Source organism: Nothoprocta perdicaria, unplaced genomic scaffold, assembly GCF_003342845.1.
Source record: "Nothoprocta perdicaria isolate Ctin4 unplaced genomic scaffold, notPer1 scaffold_12, whole genome shotgun sequence".
NCBI classification, from domain to species: domain Eukaryota; kingdom Metazoa; phylum Chordata; class Aves; order Tinamiformes; family Tinamidae; genus Nothoprocta; species Nothoprocta perdicaria.
Genome location: NW_020454316.1, coordinates 4,588,346 through 4,608,536, shown reverse-complemented (window position 1 = coordinate 4,608,536; position 20,191 = coordinate 4,588,346). Strand labels below are relative to the sequence as shown.

At 49.0% G+C, this 20,191-nt stretch overlaps 1 protein-coding gene and 1 long non-coding RNA gene across 3 annotated transcripts in view; both read left to right on the top strand.

Annotated features, from left to right (window-relative positions):
* Nucleotides 1–6,985, top strand: part of LOC112960016 — a 72,937-nt gene extending 65,952 nt beyond the window's left edge. Inside the window, exon 3 of the long non-coding RNA XR_003251694.1 lies at nt 6,956–6,985. This is a non-coding gene — a long non-coding RNA (uncharacterized LOC112960016). The remainder of the gene's footprint in view (nt 1–6,955) is intronic.
* A 347-nt stretch (nt 6,986–7,332) lies between these two features.
* On the top strand, nt 7,333–10,029 carry ELFN1 (extracellular leucine rich repeat and fibronectin type III domain containing 1). Of its 2 annotated transcripts, XM_026054187.1 has the most exons (2): nt 7,333–7,945; nt 8,027–10,029. In XM_026054187.1, exons 1-2 carry the CDS (start codon nt 7,374–7,376, stop codon nt 9,759–9,761), a joined length of 2,307 nt encoding a protein of 768 aa, XP_025909972.1. In that variant the 5' UTR covers nt 7,333–7,373; the 3' UTR covers nt 9,762–10,029. The 2 variants fall into 2 exon arrangements, with proteins under 2 accessions (XP_025909972.1, XP_025909971.1); XM_026054186.1 differs by having other exon boundaries at nt 7,333–10,029.
* The last annotated feature ends 10,162 nt before the right edge of the window (nt 10,030–20,191 follow it).

Below are 20,191 nucleotides of genomic sequence, written 5' to 3'. Positions count from 1 at the left end.
CAGAGCACCTGAACATTCAATTGCAAATATCTGATAAACGTACTCTTGAGACATGGACTATTCCAGAGCAGTTGTGTCCAGAATCTATCTGCAGTCTTCCAGTCATTCTGGCCAAAAGGGCCATTTGGGGAGCGTGTCCTATGAAATTTTGGGCAAGGAAGGCAGGTGTAAATTGCCACAGCTGAAACAATGTAGAATTGCAGCCTTTTGAAGAGTTTTCCTCTAGGAACAGAGCATATGTTTGGGTCAGGAGATCAGGAGGTAGGGAGAGCTGGAAGTGTTTTAGCCGATCTGTCTTGACCTAGCAAAGGAGAAGGAGGCTCCTTCCCCTGGGAACTGAGCAGCTGAGTTTGCTCCGGTAGAGCCCTGTGCAGAACTGGGGCGTACCTGGTAAGCTGCACATGAAAAAATGGTCGTGTTTGATTTCCTCTGCAACACTTATCCAGAATAAACATTACATTGGTTTTGGAAACCTGCCCAGATGATCATTAACCTGCTCTTGGCCCTCGCCAAGACAGCCTGCAGCACAGAGCTAAAATTAGAGCAGGGGGCACTGGGACTTGACAGACATCATTACGTCCAGGCACAAGCGTCACAGGAGTGGGCAGCCTGTGAGGTCAGCCCTCAGCTAAGCCCTTTAGAAGAGACCTTCCAGAGCAGAAAAAGTAGATCATAAAACTACGGAATAACTTGAATCAGAATGGATTTCCTCTAGATCTTCTCCAGTCGCAACATGAGAAGCGGGACCAACTTCAAAGGTAAGTTAGTAGGAAAGGAACAGAGGTGTTTACTTACAGCACATCCACAGGCCATGATTGCAAAGATGCTTACAAACAAAGATCTGTAACTGCCTTTCCCTAGCAAGGGTCAGGGCAGGCTGTCACTAGGAGCTGCTCCATGTGCTGTTTTCTCGTTCAACGGCCAGCAATCCAGTCAACCTGGACAATGGGGCTGAGCTACTCACTGGCCAAAGCCCCTTAAAAGGCGAAGAGGGACAGAGAGTGAAGAAACCTTTAGAAAATACGACCTTGAGAAGCATTGGAACAAGAAAAACACTGTGGTAGCATAAAGAGCAACTGTGCTGCTTAGACCCCCCCCTTTAATGCTTTTTCTAACATACCTAGCCACTTAACAGCTCCATCACAAGATTTCATTCTAAGTGGATTTTCTCATCTGGAATGCAAAGGGTTATGCAGGCCTCCTGGAAAAAAAAAAAAAAAAAAGAAAAGAAAAATTAACAAATGAAAGCAAGAAAGCCCTCTTTCAAATAACAGCAAAGATCTGAGCAAGGATGACAATGCAGAGACGAGGCACAGTTCAGTTTCTGTCAGTAAGCAGGAACACCAGCAGCTTTGCTTCCCAGCACAGGGCTAGCTAATCCATTGTATTAGTGCTGGAAAAAAAAAAAACACAGGGAAAGAACACTTTGATCTCCAGCACTTTATTTACTGGGAGAAAAGTGGGAGTCCTGCTCCCATACCAGAACTACACTTCTGCCAGGAAAACTTCAGCATAATTTTCTCCTAATGAAGCTCTTATTCAGGCTGGTTGTTTCCAAGAAAAAAGACTCCATCAAGGAAAGATTATTAGGAACTCTCTCCCATGGAAACACACTTTCTTATTGCAGCTGTTCTACCTGACTAGCACTCTTCGTACTCTGTCTACTTAAGTCTTTTACCTCCTCACCTTCCTCTAACTCTGCCCCTCTAATTGTGCTCTGTGGTTATTTGAGGGCTCACTGCACTGTCACAAGCTGGAGCTGACATTTTCTCTGCCCATGCTGGTATTTCAGAAGACTGGCTTAATGCACAGGTAACCAGCTGGGCTTATGAGGTTGTTCACCAGGAAGATCATTTATGCATTTACTTAAACTCAGCAGAGGATTTTGTTCAGTGGCCCACAGCAGTACGAGATAGGGGCTGTCATCTCAATAGATCCTGGAAGCAGGGAGGCTGAGGTAGATGTAAATGACTTCAGACTGCAGCTGAGTGAAAAGCAGGATATCTGTATTTGCTGAAATCCCAAGAGCTGACCTGTCTTGAAAATCTTGTCATTTTAACTCAGAATTTATTTTTTCAAAGAACAAAAAGGTTCCCAAAACAGTCATGCAGGCAGGTTAATTTTGCACATTCTCAAATTGCAATATTGGCCTCAGTCTGGTCAGTGGATGAAGATGGAGACCTTTGACCTGTGGCTATTAGACACCATGGCACCTGCAGCATACTGATAATCTGGTCTGAAATTAAACATTCTGGTGGAAAACTTCCAAGCTTGACAAGTTGCAGGTCAGATATCCCTTGATATCCCAAGATATCCCTTGATAGGAACAATCTGAAGAGGAAAACATTGGTCTTCGGCTGCATAGTACTCAAGAGCATGACTCCGTCTGTCAATCTCCCTTGTATCTGTATAGAGGCCAAGCATGTGATTTATGCTGATTTCTCCAAAGCTACCCAAGAAAACCGATCCCTTCCCCATCCTTGGCTACTTGACACCTTTATCTGGTCTGTGTCCTCCCAGATCTCCATAAAATCTACCCTGCATGTGATGCCAGGCCCTTTCTTCTCAGCCCCTCTTCACCTCTCCGATTAATTCCCTCTTCATTTCTTTGCAAACCACAATGGAAAACTTATCTCTTCTCCCTTACATATTTTTCTTAAATAAGGAATAATAGCAAGAGAGAGAGGGGAGCTGACTGGAGACCTGTATTATCTAGCACTGCAAAGCACTTGGGGATAAGGTTGGCATGTGCAAAATGCTCTCTAAGCCCTATCTGTGGAAGGACTATTAGTGCTGGGGTGTCTGGATGGAAAAAGAACTTGAATTTTATGGGCCTGGGCATCTTTATTATTCAGCATGGTAAGGATGCTAACCAATATCACCCGGCAGGAGGCATGTAATGAATGCCAGGAATATGAATGAGCAGGAAAACCTGCCTGGAAGCCTTCTTTCCGCACCTGACATATACGGAATGGACGTTAAGCCATTTAGGGGAAACTTCATCACTAATGAATGTTTTCTCTGCCATCTTAGAGCTGTCTCCTCACATTATTTTACACATAATGAAGAGCCAAGGTTCATTTTAACATTTGTTGCCTGTTAGCCAAATTTTCCTTCCCCAACTCTTTGGGTGATTAAACATTTATCATTTGTAATGTATCCCTCCTGTTTCACTGGGTGCCTCTCTGTGTACTGGGGCTCCTTCTCTTATTGATAAAATGACCCGGGCAGCTATGAAAGAAGATCTAAGAGAAGTGGAAACGTGGCCAGATGGAGATGGAGCAACTAGGGAGAACAAAGTATGGAGCTACAGAAACACCGAGGAGAGGAGCCCTGTTGGGTGTATGTGTGTCTATGCAGAACACACACACACACACACACGTTAATCTGGCTCCTTGCCTTCACTCAGTAAATCTAATCCACATTTTGAAATAACTCGTTCAGTAGAATAACAAAATGAGGGATTGAGTGCCAGGATAGCATTATTATATGTGCTGCCTGGCTCGCTTTACTACCCCAGCCTCTCCGGGCGCTTTGTTTCCTTCCTTGCAGCTGCTGCTCTGGTTTAATTTACGGAGATGCCATTAGTTGGGAGGTGGAAGCAAAAACTTCACAGCCAGTCTGCACTGGTTTATGGAGCCTTGGCTTTGCCTTTTCGTTTCGACACCCACTGCTTTGGGGTCTCGGCCAGGATGCATTTGATGCTGTCCAACCAGTCCAGGCTGTGGCCTCAGGAACATCTCAAAATCCCTGTGGTTCCTCTTTCCCTGTGAAGGAAAATGAAAGGGAAATAACTACAGTGCATAGGTAATTCTTGCAAGGTGGGTATTTCCTGCAAGCTGGGGGTCAGTGATGGATGGAGGTTACTGCATCCTTGCAAACATGGACTGTCATTGGCAACACAGAGCCAGAGTTCAAGATGCCTCCAGTTGAGATTAAATCCCTCATGTGAAATCACTGCTGTAATTTCACACTGGTTTCATGCCTCTCTTTTGCTTCTTTCTAAATCAGTGAAGAAGAACCCAGAGTCTCCACTTTCCTGGCTGTTTTTTCACATTAGAGATGTAGGTGGCCTGTTCCCAGGTTTTCCTAGGAAGGTCCGTGGGAGGCTGGAGAACTGGAAAAGTACTGTGCAATTGGGATACAGGAAGAATGAAACCACTACAGTTGGGCAAAGAGGACTTATTTAGGCAAGTTGGTTAAAATTCTAGTTTCTCTTATTGGATTTTCTCCAGGCAGAAGAAGAATCTCTGCTCTGACCATGGCAGGAAAGAGGCAGAAGGGCTGCTCCTTTCTGGCAGAGAGGGCATCCCAAAACCAGAAAACTGCGGGGAGCAAAAGGCTCCTCAGCCAGCTGCTCTATTTCTAAGCTGCAAAAATCCAGCCCAAGATTTGAGAGTAGACACAGACAGAAAAGGCAGGTTAGAGGGGAGGTAGAAAGTAGAAAAGGGAAAGAAAATTCTGAATCTCTATTTTCCATTGTTAAGGGGATATTAGCCAGTAGCCTGTGCAAGTGCCCTTGCTCTGATCCTGCCTTGCAGGCTGCTCAGTCCTGGTTGATAGTGCAGCGCACACCCACATGCGCTTGCGTTGATGTGATGCTGGGAAGGAGGCTTTCCGAAGCCAACAAGATGAACAATTATCTTTTCCGTGCAAAGCAACAAGACCCACTTCTCCGCTCCCCAGTCATGTCCTGGCAATCTAATAAAAAGGGAGATTAGCCCCTCTTTCCTCTCTTGCATCTCCTTAATGCTGTCATTTTATTCACACTTTGCAAAGCAAATAAACCAGCAAATTGCTTGCTTTAATGAGCTGAAATTAAACTCAGGCTGCTGATAAAATGCCTATTCTCCTTTCTGTTGTTGGAAAGGACTTGTCTGATAGGCAGCATACAAGAAAGCAGAGAAAACACACAGCAGGAACCTTATTGAACATCTTTGAGTCATTTACAGTCACTCTTCCTCACCCCAGACTCCTCCAATTAGACCAGGAGGCATGTGGGTGATAAGAGGATTAGCCTTGCAAAGTCCCTGGAGGGTCTGTCTCTACTCTTGGCTTACGGGATGGTCCACAAAAGAGAAGGTGCCAAAATGCATCACTCCTTGCTGCCTGGGTTGTCTCAGTTTGACATGGCTCTCTCTGCTTGCAGGAGGCCTCCTCAATGCACAAGCCCATAAAGGGAGAGCAAGGAGATGCTTGCACCAAGGGAGAGGTCTATGGGGACAGCAGGCAAGGAGAGCACCCTCCATGCCATGCTGAGGATACAACTGGGACAACCCACAGATGATGGCTCTGCAGGCCAGTACTACCAGTTTACTCTTCTTCCATGCCTATGGGACAATTTGAGAAGCTATAGACCGGCTGGTTCCTGAGGCACAGAAGAACAGGAAAATCCAGAGCCCACTTCATAAAAGGATGGGGTCAAACTCCACCTGTAGTGCAAAACATTTGGGCTTTTCAGCCACAACAAGGAGAGCTTGGGACACTTTGATTCAGTCTCTCCCACCCCTGGGAAGTCACATCATTATCTCATAGTAGTGGAGAGGAGATCGCAGTGCAGAGGTTAATTACTTTGCCCAGTGCCAGAAGGCAGGTGTCGGCAGACAGCGCTCAGCCCAGCACTTCAGCCCTGCCTCCCCATCCTGGGCAAGGACCAAGGGGGCAGCCACCCCCAGGAGCAAGGCTCCCTCTTCCCTTTTATGCTGCCTCCAAATCTCAGCTGCACACGGGCTGCTGGCTCATCTGCAAAGAGTACCACCAGAAGGACAACACATCCTTGCAATTGTGCTCCTACTAGTGCAACATGTAACTGGTCCCAGAGATAAGCCTTACTCACAATATCACTGCCAGTACCACTGCGGTGGTATGAGCGTTTAAGTCGGAATAGCAGTGTAGAAACAGGCCAAAGCCCGATTTTCTACCTCGAGGAAGAATGAGCCCTGAGATTCATCTGCCTTGCCCTCAATATCATCTCCTCTACCCAGACTCCCACTTCTCATAAACTCTTAAAAACCTGATTTCTCTGAGCTTTCTGCTAAATGTAGTTGAAGCAAGGGAACAAACTCAATAGGCAGAGAGACCTGCAAGCAGGGCCCTCACAGACACATTGTCTCCTTAGGAAGTCAAGCTAGTACATCTTACCCGCACACCTCTCACAGACAGAACAGGCCTCAAGAAGGATGTACTACAAATCCTGCCCTTGGAGGGGTGTCTGGTGTGTGCTTTCCTCCACAGACCTCCATGCCTCTGCTCCTGCATATCCAGAAAGGAGAGATGCTTTCTGGGGACAGGAAGCATGTACTAATGACAGACAAGGAAACTGGATGTTGGACAACTGAGTCTGCATGTTTTGTGATTAACCAGCGTCTTGAAACTACTACCCAGGTTCCCAGACCTTACATAGGGCTGGGTTTTATCACAGATGCAATGCAGCAATGCAGTTTGAAAGTCCTTAATCTCCTCCATGGTGTCCTTATCGTCATCCACTTCTGTGGACACCATAGCCATGCACACCAGCATGAGACAGGATTCTCTCAGCAAAACTCTGCAGCATCAAACCAACATCAGAGCAAGTTGTCTGGGCTTCATTTGCCATCAGCAGAGAGGAACAGACACTTCTGGGGCATCAACCCTCCCCTCCTAAGGTAGACACCTAAATAGGGCAGACAAATTGTGCCCTGCATGTGTATTACTCTCACAACTGCCAATAACATGACCCTGGACAAAGTGCTCAAAATGGCCTCCACAGTCAGTGTCCAGCTAGGGTGCTGTCAAACATGGGTGTCTGTGCTCAGATTAACCCAAGACTCCTGGAAAGGTTGAAGGCAGATTCAGAAAGAAATCCCTCAACTTTTAGAGGGTAGCGGGCACAGCTTGTCACCCCAAAGTGTCTCTAATACCACTAAATTTTAACCGTCTCCCCTTGGTACTTAGTCTGTGCTCTTGTTTTGTGCAGGTAAACCAAGTGACGTGGCTTGGACAGCCAGGTCCAGTGGCAAATGGAGATGGAGCCCAGTGTCGCGATGGGCAGCGAAAAGAAAAAACGGAGATGCCCTGTAAAAAGTGAGCGCAAGGCTTGTCTCTGAGCCAGAGAGACTCCTCAGCGCAAGCACCTAACTTCATGACTTCCCCGGCAAGATGCCGCAGGCCTGGTGATGCAGGACCACCCTCAGCCACGCAGGCCTTGGTAGGAGCGCCTGGCCCGTGGCTGCCCACCGAGGTCCCCTTCTGCCACAGACACTTCCCTGCCATGAGGAGAAGGGAGAGGAGAGCGAAGCTGCCGAAGAAACACTAACCCACATCCTCCTGACCCCCCTACCCTGCTCCCCACTTCCAGCAGACCAGGGAAGCCCTTCTGTGTGCCACCCTTCCAGATGGCAGGTCGCCGGTGGGCCGCAACGTCAGCCCTGTGCATGTGCGTGGCAGCCGTCTCTCTCCTGCACACCGGCGGCGTGCGGGCAGACTGCTGGCTCATCGAGGGGGACAAGGGTTTCGTCTGGCTGGCCATCTGCAGCCAAAACCAGCCCCCCTACGAGTCCATCCCCCAGCAAATCAACAGCACCATCGTGGACTTGCGGCTGAACGACAACAAGATCAAGAGCGTGCAGTACGCCTCGCTCAGCCGCTTCGGCAACCTGACATACCTCAACCTGACAAAGAACGAGATCTCCTACATTGAGGACGGTGCCTTTTCAGGACAGTTCAACCTCCAGGTGCTGCAGCTGGGTTACAACCGCCTGAGGAACCTCACCGAAGGGATCCTCCGGGGCCTGGGGAAGCTGGAGTACCTCTATCTCCAGGCCAACCTCATCGAGTCTGTCACCCCCAATGCCTTCTGGGAGTGCCCCAACATAGTGAACATTGACCTGTCCATGAACAGGATCCAGAGACTCGACAGCAACACTTTCCGGGGCCTAAACAAGCTCTCTGTCTGTGAACTCTACAGCAACCCCTTTTACTGCTCCTGTGAGCTCCTTGGCTTCCTGCAATGGCTGGAGGCTTTCACCAACATGACACGCACTTATGACCGGATGCAGTGCGACTCCCCACCAGACTACACTGGCTACTACTTGTTAGGCCAGGGCCGGACTGGCTATCGCAATGCTCTGAGCATGCTCTCTTCCCTGTGCACTGGTGGCTCCTACACTGTGATCCCTCGTTTTATCCCTCCCAGGTACCAAGTGACCACAGCGCCCTCTGAAAGCCCGTGCTCCGAAGAGGAGTGCTCCTCTGGTGACGGCACGACCCCACAGTTCTCCTTCTTCACACCCGTTGGTGAGACGGAGGTGCGCCCCAACATCCAGGTGAAGCACCTCAACCACAACTCAGCCGTCCTCACCGTGCAGATCCCCTACCCCTTCAGCAAGATGTACATCCTCTCCCAGTTTGAAAACGGCTTCTCCTCCATGATCACCAAGCTCAGGAAGAAGGAGGAGAACATTACCGTGAGCAACCTAGTAGCACAAAGAGATTACACCTACTGTGTGGTCTCAGTCCACCAATACTCCAAGTACAACCACACCTGTGTCACCATCACGCCCACCAGACCCAACCGCAAGGAGCCAGTGCCCACCCCTTCCACTGCCACTCATTATATCATGACAATCCTGGGATGTCTCTTTGGCATGGTAATTGTCCTAGGCGTCGTGTATTACTGTCTCCGAAAGAGGCGCCAGCAGGAGGAGAAGCACAAAAAGCCCCCTGGAAGTATGAAGAAGACCATCATTGAGCTGAAATATGGGCCGGAAATGGAGACCACCAGCATCACCCAGCTGTCCCAAGGACAGATGCTGGGTGGGGAGACAGTGACCCGCATCCCCTACCTGCCTTCTGCTGGAGAGGTTGAACAGTACAAGTTGATCGACAGCAGTGAGACCCCCAAGGCCACCAAGGGCAACTACATGGAGGTGAGGACAGGCGAGCAGCCCGAGAGGCGAGACTGTGAGCTCTCCTTGCCGGACACCCAGAGCTCTGTGGCTGAGATCTCCACCATTGCCAAGGAGGTGGACAAGGTGAACCAGATCATCAACAACTGCATCGATGCCTTGAAATCTGAGTCCACCTCCTTCCAAGGGGTGAAATCAGGGGCGGTCTCCACTGCAGAGCCTCAGCTGGTGCTCTTGTCAGAGCAGATCCCCAGCAAGCATGGATTCCTGTCCCCCGTCTACAAGGAAAGCTACAACCACCCACTCCAGCGACATCACAGCATGGAGGCAGCCCCCAAACGCTCCAGCACCTCTTCCAGCGGCTCCATTCGGAGCCCCAGGTCCTACCGCTCCGAGGGATCAGGCCACAAATCAGAAGCCAAATACATCGAGAAGACGTCCCCCACCACCGATACCATCCTCACTGTGACCCCGGCTGCAGCTATCCTGCGGGCAGAGGCGGAGAAGATCCGGCAGTACAGCGAACACCGGCACTCGTACCCCGGCTCACATCAAGGGGAGCAGCACGACAGCATGGCAGGGCGAAAACCCTCCATCCTGGAGCCTCTGACCCGTCCTCGCCCCAGAGACCTGGCCTATTCCCAGCTCTCGCCTCAGTATCACAACCTGAGCTACACCTCCAGCCCCGAGTACACCTGCAAACCATCGCACAGCATCTGGGAGCGCTTCAAACTCAACCGCAAGCGGCACAAAGACGAGGAGGAGTATATGGCAGCCGGCCACGCCCTGCGAAAAAAGGTCCAGTTTGCCAAAGACGAGGATCTTCACGACATCTTAGACTACTGGAAGGGCGTCTCTGCCCAGCAAAAGTCCTGAGTCCTCACAACAACTCGTGACTTAACACACTAACTGGACCAAAAGAAATCTGCAGCAGCTATTTTTATTCAGATTGTCTTTGAAGCAAACAAAAAAATAAATGAATCGAAACAAATAAAAGAGCGAACAAATTATGAAAATCTATAAATATACTATATAATATATAAAATGAAATATTAAAATGGCCTCACGCTGGTGAGACACACACCAAATGTGAACACAAAGACTTTACAAATCAAACTGTGGAGTGAAATTTTGTTTCCTTTTTTTTTTTTAAAAAAAGAAAAATAAAGAAAAAATTGAGCATAAAAAGTAAGTGAAAGAGCAGGCAGAGAGCTGAGGTCTGGCATTTCCCAGTACTGCATTGCATGAGTCCCTACTCCGTGATTTTGTGGATTCTTTGTGAACAGTTTGTGTTCTTCCTTCCTTCCCTTCCAAAATCAACAGCAACAAAAACAGCAACAAAAACCAAAAAAAAAAAAAAAAAAAAAAAAGACCAGAAGGAGATCCATCCTTTGGGCTGTTTTTGCAAACGGAGTCTTCCAGTTTAGACTTCTACCCAGTCGAAGGCTCGTTCACATTTTCACTCACCGAGAGGTTTTACGACACATTGCATTGTAAACTGAAGTCATCCATTGTACAGAGAAAATTTCTATATTTGCAATGTTTGCTGTATAATGAGAGAGAGAGAGGAGAAAAAAAAAACAATACTACATCTACTAAAAATATATCTATATCTATATATATATATATCTATATTCACCTGTTTGTACCAGGTTTTAATCATGGATTTTAGAGAAAGAGATGGAGCTTGGTTTGAAGGACTTTTCTTTTGTAGGTTTGTTGGTTGGTGGGATGGTTGGTGGGGTGGTGGGTTTCTATGGGGTTGGGTTTGGTCACTTCCACTGCTTGTCTGAATCCAAGTCCTGGCTGCTTCCAAGTGCACTGAGAAAAAAAGCACATTCCCATAGGAAATGCAAATAAATCCCTGTCCCGGGGGACACTGGGGAGGCGGGATTGTCCTCAAGGAGTATAAGGAACCTTCAGGACACATCTTTGCAGCACTACACAGAGCTGCTGCCCACCTCCTACTAAAACAGCTTCGGGCATGAAGCAGAGTAGTGAAGAACAGGCCAAAAAGGGAGAAAGCAAAAAAAAAAAAAAAAAAAAAAAAAAAAAAAAAAAACCCTGCAAAAAAAGCAGTGAGGAAGGAGTAAGGCTCCAAATTACACATGCACATCATGCAAAAATAAAGGTTGCCCTGGCTCACCCTGCAGGCACCTAGATACTACCAAAAGTGTTTCTGCTGCATCTCAGTCTCTTTGCATGGACATCTTTAGCCCTAACTACAAGCACTAGGGCCCAGAACAAGGCCCATCCCATCCCATTATGTCATTATTTCAAATGATTTTGACAGGTATTCCTGCAAAAGGTTACGTTTCCTCGAGGAGGAGCTGAGCCAGGCAGGCACGGAGCAGGACGGGCAGCGTGCACGTTCCTTCCCCATGGCTATTTGTGCAGACTACAGACTGCATTAGCGGGGCTTCATAAGAAAAGGTGGGCAATTTCCCCACCAAAATCCTCACTGTTCATAAGGTAAAGGTGAGTTTCTTCTCCTCCAAGTGCCTCATGTTCTCCCCATGGTGCAGCTCCTGCATCTTAGTTGTGGTACCTACAGTGGAGCAAACATGGAGCTGCAACCACGTACCCAGTGCAGCCTCCTGGAGACACAGCAGGAAGAGGAGCCATTGGAGGCAGGGTCCAGGGCTGGGAGAGCCATGGGCAGCAGCACGAAAGGGGCTGATCTGGGCTCGGGGGGTTCCTGAGGGCCTGTGTCTGTCCATGAGGGGAGGGGTGCTGCTACCAGGGACTTCATCTTTGCACCTGAGGCAAGACATGTTGCTGCCTCTGCCTCCTCATCTGCAAAACCTTTCCCCGGGCTCCGAGCGGGAAGGCTGGTTGGGAAGGCTCCGTTAATTAATTGCCTGTTTGTGAAGCCTATTTAGCTCCGATGATAAGAGCCACGAGAGCCACGCAAAGTTGTTAGTGGTGTCGAACAGCGGGGGTGGATGAAATCAGAGCCCAGTTCTGGTTTAACAGCAGGATTTTGCTAGTCAGGGACCAACAGAGACCAGCGCAGGAGATGTGACACCGCACCAGTGGTTTCTCAAAATCAAACCCTTCCCAGACACAAATCCCCGCAGACGTGGAGGAGCAGGGGCAGCAAAGCCCTGGTCCTTTTTGGCTCCCAGGAGAGGTAGCTCCACACCCCTGTCCATAGGGATCTCCACAGGTTTCCGGGTGCTCAATCCTTGCATGAGCAAACCATGACCACGATGCAGAGTGTTCTCTGGTCAAACCAGCTCTTGGTCAAACAGACAACAGCTCTTGGTTTGGTTCTCCTACTCAGTTGCCAAACCTGCTTTTCTGAAGACAAAAGGCATTGCACCTGGCCAGGCTGATCCTACCGGCCCACAGCTCCAAGCGCATCCAAAGAGAGCAGAGAGGGAGGCAAAGAAAGGGAGGGAAAAGAAAGGGAGAGAGGGAATGAAAAGCAAAGACAAGGAGATAGCGTGAGCCCTTGGAGGAAGCAGGAGCAGCTGTGCTGGTGTGCGGGACAGGCGGCCGTGTCCCCTGAGGCCGGCGAGGCAGCGAGCCGCGCGGCTCCAGGAGCCACGTTCAGAGAAAGCAGTTGTTTCCCTGCGGCAATGAAACAGAGAAAAGGAGCAGAGGGATCCAGCACCACTTCTGCCCTAAGCCATGCAGGGAAAAACACGCTGAGAGACACCAGCGGGGAGGCGTCCTGCCTGTTCCCAGGAGGTATCGGCTCCTGGAGAGGAGCTGCCAGGGAGCCACAAGGAGACCTGCACGGGGACCGGGCACAGCGCTGAGCAGACACAATCGCTTCCATCTCTGCTTCCTAGTGCTTGTGCTCCCCAAATCCTCATCCGTGCAGCTACCCACTGCACCCCTTGGGCCCTCTCCCCGCACCTAGACCTTTAACCAGTGCCCCCAGCACCACCCTCCGTCACCCCCTTCCAGCTCAGTCCATGCCCCTCATCCTGCCCACCAGCCTGGTGCAACTACTTGGAAACCTCCCTGCCCTGGGTAGGACTGGGCAGGGGCCACAGGTAAGTGGGATTCTGCTGAACTTCTCAGGGTTGCAAAACGGCTGGTGTCTAAACCACCATTCTACAAGGGAAGAATCAAGAATTATGACTAGAAAAAAGAAATCCAAACCCTCTAATCACTTTCCCAGCATCTCTCATCAAACATGGGCAGACTCTTGTTGGAGAGCAAGTGAGACTCTCAGCTCAGTATTTGCTCCAGGCCGGAGTCTGCAAAGGAGGCTGCCAAGGCTTGCAAAGTCCGCGTCACATCTAGAGCCCATATATGCGTATCCTGTCTGCCCATAGCTATATATTAATATAATAAATATGAAATATATTATATGACTATAACATATAAATATTTATATTTTTATATAAATATATAAAAATACATTATATTTTTAAGTCTATGAGTTAGGACAGAAACATATCTCCCTACAGACACACACCATTTCACAGCCAGCATTCCCGAAGGTATCACTTGCCTTGATGCCCAAGCTGAATTTGTCTCTGTATTTCCAATCTGTATTTCCTGTGGAAAGTGTAAACTCCAGGGAGGGAAACCTGGGGCTGCTCCAAGGTTGGCATCGCAAGCCAACCTTGCTGAAGTGGGGAACACTTCAGCTGCCACCCCAAAAGCAACAGGGATGTTCAGAGGGGACCTGCTAGCCCTGGAGCTGGTGGGCACCCCCTTATTCACAGCTGATGGGTGTTGGAGGTGGTGTTTCTTCTCCTAGTCATGCGGGGCTGGGGGGCAGAGGAATGGAGGGTTCTGGCCTGGTCACACAAGTCATTGGGCAAGGAAGGGGCTGGGCACAGTATTGAGCTGCCACACTATCCCCAAAAGCAATGGGTCAATGAGGGGGACTGACAGCAACGTGCACTATGTTGCACGGCCAGCAGAGTGGGCGTTTGGGAGCCCAAATCAGAATTTATTTACATTTCTGAGCACTCATCGTACCCATGTCTCACCCATGTAAAACCACGGGCTTACCATTGTGGGTCCCAAATCTGTTCCTCCACCAGATCTTATCTGGTGATCAAAGTGTTCTTTAAAACAGCACATTAGCCCCTTCACCTCCTTCAACACCAAATCCCTGCTGCCAACTGGCACTCCAAAGGGTTTAGGACAGCTACATCAGCACTGAGTGTCTCCAGCTGGTGCAGAAGCCAACCTGACTTTTCTGTGGCTTGTAACAGTGACTTAGCTTTTATCTGAATTTACTTCCATTATGATTTTTCCCATCTCTTTGTATCATACTTTCCATCTCACTCTGCTAAGGGATCAGCAGCACCATCAAGAAGCCAGTGCAGGTCATTCCAATGTCACCTTCAGAGTTTTGCAGGGCAACATTACCTCTTCCACGAGCTCATTAGAAATCAGCAGAGAGTGTCTCTTAATCCGATGCTGATCCCAACTCACTTTAGCCCTTTGAAACACAAATTCATAGTTTGCTCATGCTAGCAATTTTATCAGGAATTCCGAATTCTTTCTCTGTGACACTCTGCTGCCCCTTTCTTAAATCCAGGAACACTGGGTATGCTGATTCCTATTTTTTTTTCCCTCCAGTATTTAATGAAGTAAAATGATCTGATCCAGAAGGAAAGGTAATCTTCTAGACACAGTTTCCTCCATGTAAGGGATGAGTATGCACACAATAGTAGGGATGCAGATTTTCACCATGTGGGAGATGCCAGGTTTTACACTAGTTTTGCTGCCCTTTGATTTGGCCAAGACTGGGGGGTGTAAGTGCCTGTTTCCCTCCTTCTGGAATTTCTCTATCTTTCCAGAGCAATCAAAAGAGCCTGCCAAGTCTCTGCGTTTGTGTATGCCTGTTTAATAATTCAATGGGAACATTAATGACACCGGGGGCTCGGATGGTCCTCCATGTGCTGATGGCCTCTCACATCCCACCAACATCTGTTTTTTCATACTCCGCTCAGCCGCCTGCAAATGGCCATTTGCTGCTCACCTTTGCTTGCCTCCCCATAAAGAGCTCATTAATGCACTCCATCTTGCTTTTTTTTTTTTTTTTTTTTCGGGACTAAAAGATTTCTATTTCTATCCTTTATCATATTTCTCATGGTTTATATCCTCTCCTCTTGTCACTGTGCAATGCCCTTATCTAATGAGCTCTTCTCTCCTGGTCCGTCTTCACCATTAAACTACGCAAGTGCTGTCCAACATGTTGCCTTACTCATCTCCTGAGGTGGCTTCTGGGTTTGTCATATTTCTCAGCAAGGGTTTCCTGCTGTGAAAGGAAGTGAAAAGCTCTGTACAACATCCCACCATCTGCCCTCGCACCTCTCTGCACTTAGAGCCAGCCCTCAGCCCCAGTTCAGCCTGGTTCACTGCAGTGTCCAGCCTCAACGTCCCCCTCCATCCTCACATATCCTCGATCTTCACAACAGCAAAGGGACTCCTTGAAGTTTCTGCGCGGTCTCTACTGCTTGTCTCTGCTGGTGGCCTCTTGAAACATTTTTTCTCTTTCAGCATGGCTTTTACACAGCAGAACTCTCCTTGTGCATCACCTACCCTTGCAATCAAGAGCTATGCAGTCCATCTGACTGGCAGGAGGCCTCTCTGGGTACCACAAAAGCTGTGATCTCATAAGTAAACACTGCTGCTCTCCACAAAATGCAGCTAGATTAATTAATCTCTTCTACCTCATTCATAGCCGTGCCACAAAGACTCCCATTCCCTGCAGTTAGAACTTAAAATCTGCCTCTCTCAAAGCCTTTCCCACCTAGAAGCTGCATTGCAGCAATACATGGGGAGCTGGATAGGGCAGGCAGCCTTGGAAAGGCAGCTTCAGGGGGCTGCAGACACAGCAAACCCCTGGCTAAGCAGCCATAGGGTGTATTGGTGGGTGAACCATCCGCTGCTGTCAGCCTGAAGTATCCCGGATGCATCAAGCTCCATTCAAGCTGACAAGAGCTTGCTTGCCCAAAAGCTCATCTGTTCTTTTTTCCAGCTGTCTCAGGTGTTGCAATAAGAGATATTATCCCTCCATACAAATCTTATCTCTATTATATCCTTAGATCATGCTGGCTGTGACAACACTACCACCCACTACAGAGTTCACACACATAAGTCTCTGCCTGGGAAATCCCGGCAGAAATGTGGCAACCCTACGCACAAGAAATCCTTCAAGAGCTGACAGCTGACAAGCCTCGGAGCTGCTCCACAGCCTTCTCCAGCCTTACAGGGTGATCCCTGCTCCTAAATGACAATCTCACGCAGACACCAAGGCTCTCAGTAAGATACGCTGGAGAAGGAAGGCTGGAGAGAGCAGGCGTGTTGCATGGTTGCCCCAAGCCTATTTCTACTCCAGGGCCATCGGAAGGGCTGGATCCACCTTTGAGCACAAAGACTGACCAAGTCCCACCCGTCCTTTAGCTCAGAGGGGCTTTGCCAGCTTTGCAAAGTCACAGATACAGATGGCTAGAGCTTTACAGATGAGGAATTGTACTTCAGCTGGGGCACTGGGCCACAAGTCTCCCTTTGGGAAGACGACCTTTTGCCCTTTCCCAAAGAAGAAAAGATAAGGAAAGTCCAAGGCATCATAGGAAGGTAGCAGCAAGTGGGAGCAAAAGGGAAAGGTTGCAAGAGGTTTTTTCCCTTAAGAAAGAAAAATATGCAAGAGCAAGAAGAAGCCAGAGGTCGAGGTGCCTGTGGGGAACAGATGTGGATGAGATTGATTCTGAGAAGCAAAAGCAGAGCTGAGACAGATGCTGGATCCAGAACAAGTGGTTTCAGCCCAAGACTGAGAGGCAAAGGTTAGGATAGAGCTTGCAGAGACCTGGAAACCAAGGAGGTGACTGAATTGTAAGTGGCACTGCATTTAATTGGAGCAGAATGCATGAAACGGGATAATGTAATTGGAAAGGTTATTTAAACTGAGTATTCAGAGGGAAAAATAAAACATTGCAGGGAAAATAATAATACTTAGCACTTCTAATGTGCTTTAGCATCTTCAAAACCTGGTCAGCCATTAACTGATTGCTCCTCTGCTAAGTCCAAAGGCTAATAAGAAGGGATGGTTCATTTAGTTATTTCACAGCTGAGCTTCTCAATAAGAAAGAAGGAAGCAAACGCTGCTCTCTGACATGCTAACAAATAAACAGTTGGAAGAAGGAAAACACAACAAAATCCCAGCAGGTTCAGTCAGACCTTCTCAGTCAGCTCCTCCCTTCCTTGGTTAGCATTTCTCCGGAGCAGATCCAGGACGGTGATGCTTGGGGGACACCAGCGCCTGCTGCACCATCCCTGACGGATGGAGCAAGCACTTCATGCTCCGGGGAGGCACCGAGTACCCAGCTCTGCTCTCCTGCATCTGGGCAAACACCACAGCTGGAGGGACCAGGCAGCTTTTCCAACTGCAATAAGAACTGAGGTATTTTAGGTTTGTTTTACTGAAAAAGCAAACAGTTGTTTTTGTTTGATGAGCAAGTGATTTCGTAAACACTGCCGAGAAAACAGAGCATGCCGTTGCACCTCAGTAATTTCCAGCTTGTTTTCTCAGCAGCAGCAGAGCAGCAGCAGATAAGAGCTGTGTCGCACACTCCCCGATCAGCAGTGGGTAACTGAGGGCTGGAAGCTCTTCCTGCCCAGGCCAAAGGGCTCTGGCAACAGCAAGCTCTGTAAAATTGTTTGGAACGAGGAAATTCTCATCAAAACGGAGCCTTCGGCCCACACATGTCCAGCCACAAGGGCAAGCAGAAAATGCTCTGAAGACCAGGAACTGCCAGAGTTTTCATATTGTGCCCTGTGTACAGCATCAACCACCAAAAAATACCCAGATCAACGACACCTCCCAGTGGTGCCCACCACATGGCCATGGGGCTAAAAATCCCTTCTCTCATATTGTCTGTGCTCCCTTCGGTAGCAAAGTCCCTTTCTGAAAGGGGGGACTTGTGAAGACCCTACTCTGAAATGGCCGCCACGGCACTTGGGTGCTTTGGTAAACGGCCCTCAGCTTGTTCGTTGGCTGCATCATCTCCTGATGGATGCAGCCACAATTTCTGACACAATTTCTCCTGCAACATCCACTTTATCATGTGCTTGGCCTTAACAGTTCTGACACCCACAAAAGCATAGGGCCCTTGAGCCTCATCGCTTGAGAGCCCACGTTCAGTCACCCCATTGCAGATGTCTTTTCCTGGTGCACTGAAATTCCAGGCACTGCTTGGCAAGGCCATGGGCTGCCCAGGGACCCTGCAGTAGGTCTCCCAGCTCTGTGCTGATGGGGCATCTCCATGGGACCAGCCACATTGCCTCTACAGCTGGTGCCACCACCACCCATGGCCTGTGCTAGGCCTCTATCACACCATCGAGCTGTTCAGGCATTGACAGGAGAGGGTAATGCCTCAAACACGAGGAGAAAACAGCTTCTTGAGGACATTGGGGAACTGTTCCTCCATCTCACTGCTGGGTATCAGATCAGGGTCCTGCCGTTTTATGGAAGAGCTGCACAATATGTGTCCCTGAAAGCACTCATTGAGTTGAAATACAGCTCTCAAGAGCAGAGCAGCACCTTAAGCTGGACTTCACTCACCTGGGACACATTAACCAGCCAGTGCCATGACCAGAGGACAGGTTTGAAGGAGTTCATGTCTTTTTGCCCCAGCCTCCTGCCCTCGCAGTTGTGCCTGTGCAGTTCACCTTTTCTTTGTGTTCCAGGTTTCCTTCATGTTCAGTGTTTTCTGTCTCAGTTGCTAGCAGGGCCCCACAAGCCCTGTTCTGGGAGGACGAGCCAGGGGTGAGAGCAAGGGGAGGTGAGCAGGGACTCCTTAAACCGGTGTTACCACTAAGCGTGTCTCCCCAGAGAGGAGTTCAGCCTGCGCGAGGCACAGGGGGTCAGGACCTCAATGATTTACAGTGCAGGATGCATCTTCCCCAGGCGTCCGAGGGACCTGAGGAAGACGCTCCATGCAGAGACAGCAGCCGATGTGCTGCATCTCCAGCACAGATCTCCGAGCAGGCGAAATTCGGGATGCAACGTGCTAACGACGCAACGCTACCTTCTGCTAAATGCTCACATACGACTGGGCAGCAGATATACGAACCGTGCGAGACACCACTGATTTTCCTCTGCCTGTTCCTGGCATAACGAAGCCCAATGGGTGTGTATAAACAAAGAAAGCATCGCTCTCGCTGGACCTCATGCATCATTTATATCCATCTTTTTCCATGGCACAAGAAACATTTACATATGCCAGCATTAATTTCAAACGCCACTTCAAAGCCATCTCTGTCTAATGAACCTCATGCGCTGTGCACAGCAAATTCCACCCGAAAAATAATTAGCAACACACGCCACCAAAGCGTTACAAGAAGAACGCGGCACACCACCTGCTGAAGCAAAATGAATGCCTGATTTATTTATTTTTCCTACTTTTTAAGCGAGATTCAGGCTCTGACTCAACACTGTTCTCTTTGGGGCTTTTGTAGGGTGCTGGGAGGTGTCACATCCCCGCTCTGCCTTTAAGGGCATGGTTATTGGTTGGCTTTTTAATATATTTCCTTAGGCCACCACTGGACAGACCCTGCTATTTTCCCAGTGCTGGGAGGGCCAGCTGGGATTTGCAGTGCAGGAGTCTGCAACCCATACCAGAAGTCACAAGGGTTCCTTGGAGGTGCAGAGTGACCTCCAAGCTGAGCTCTGCCTGATGGTTGGGAACACTATGGCACACAAGGAGCCTCATCTTGGTCTGACCTTAGAGCCTTTGAACCCTGGTCACCGTCAGCCTAATTGAGAAAAGGAGATGGAGGTGAGATCAGGAGACCAAGCCTTGGGTCTCCAAGCTTGGAGACCAAGCCCATAGTGGGTACAGGTGTCCATGCTCCCCACTCATCCCCTGCAGCACACAGCCCGGGACATCCCTGATGTGCTCAGCTCACAAAATGCACTCACCTTTATTAAAATCATCCTTAAGACTTGGCTTCAAGCCGTGCAGTCCCATTCATGCCAAGAGGAGCAGCATGCTTTTGCAGCAGGAAGGTCCCAAATCGTGTAGCAGTGGGACAGCCTGGGACATGGCTGTGACCATCACTGTCCTGCGGTGGTGCTGGAATCCTGGACAGCCTCTAGATCCTGTCATCGTGGACCTCAAGCAAAACACTCAGCAGAATGTTGGTTTTTGGCCAGACATACTGTATTTCTGCTCGGAGTAGCATACAACCACACTAGTCACAATGTCAGTCCCTGTCTTGTTAGGATGCAAAGGGTTAAACTGCTCTTCCTATGCAAAGTAGGCTTAATTAATCCTTTTCATCAGTTGCAAATATACCTTCTGAACCCTATTAAAAACATGAAT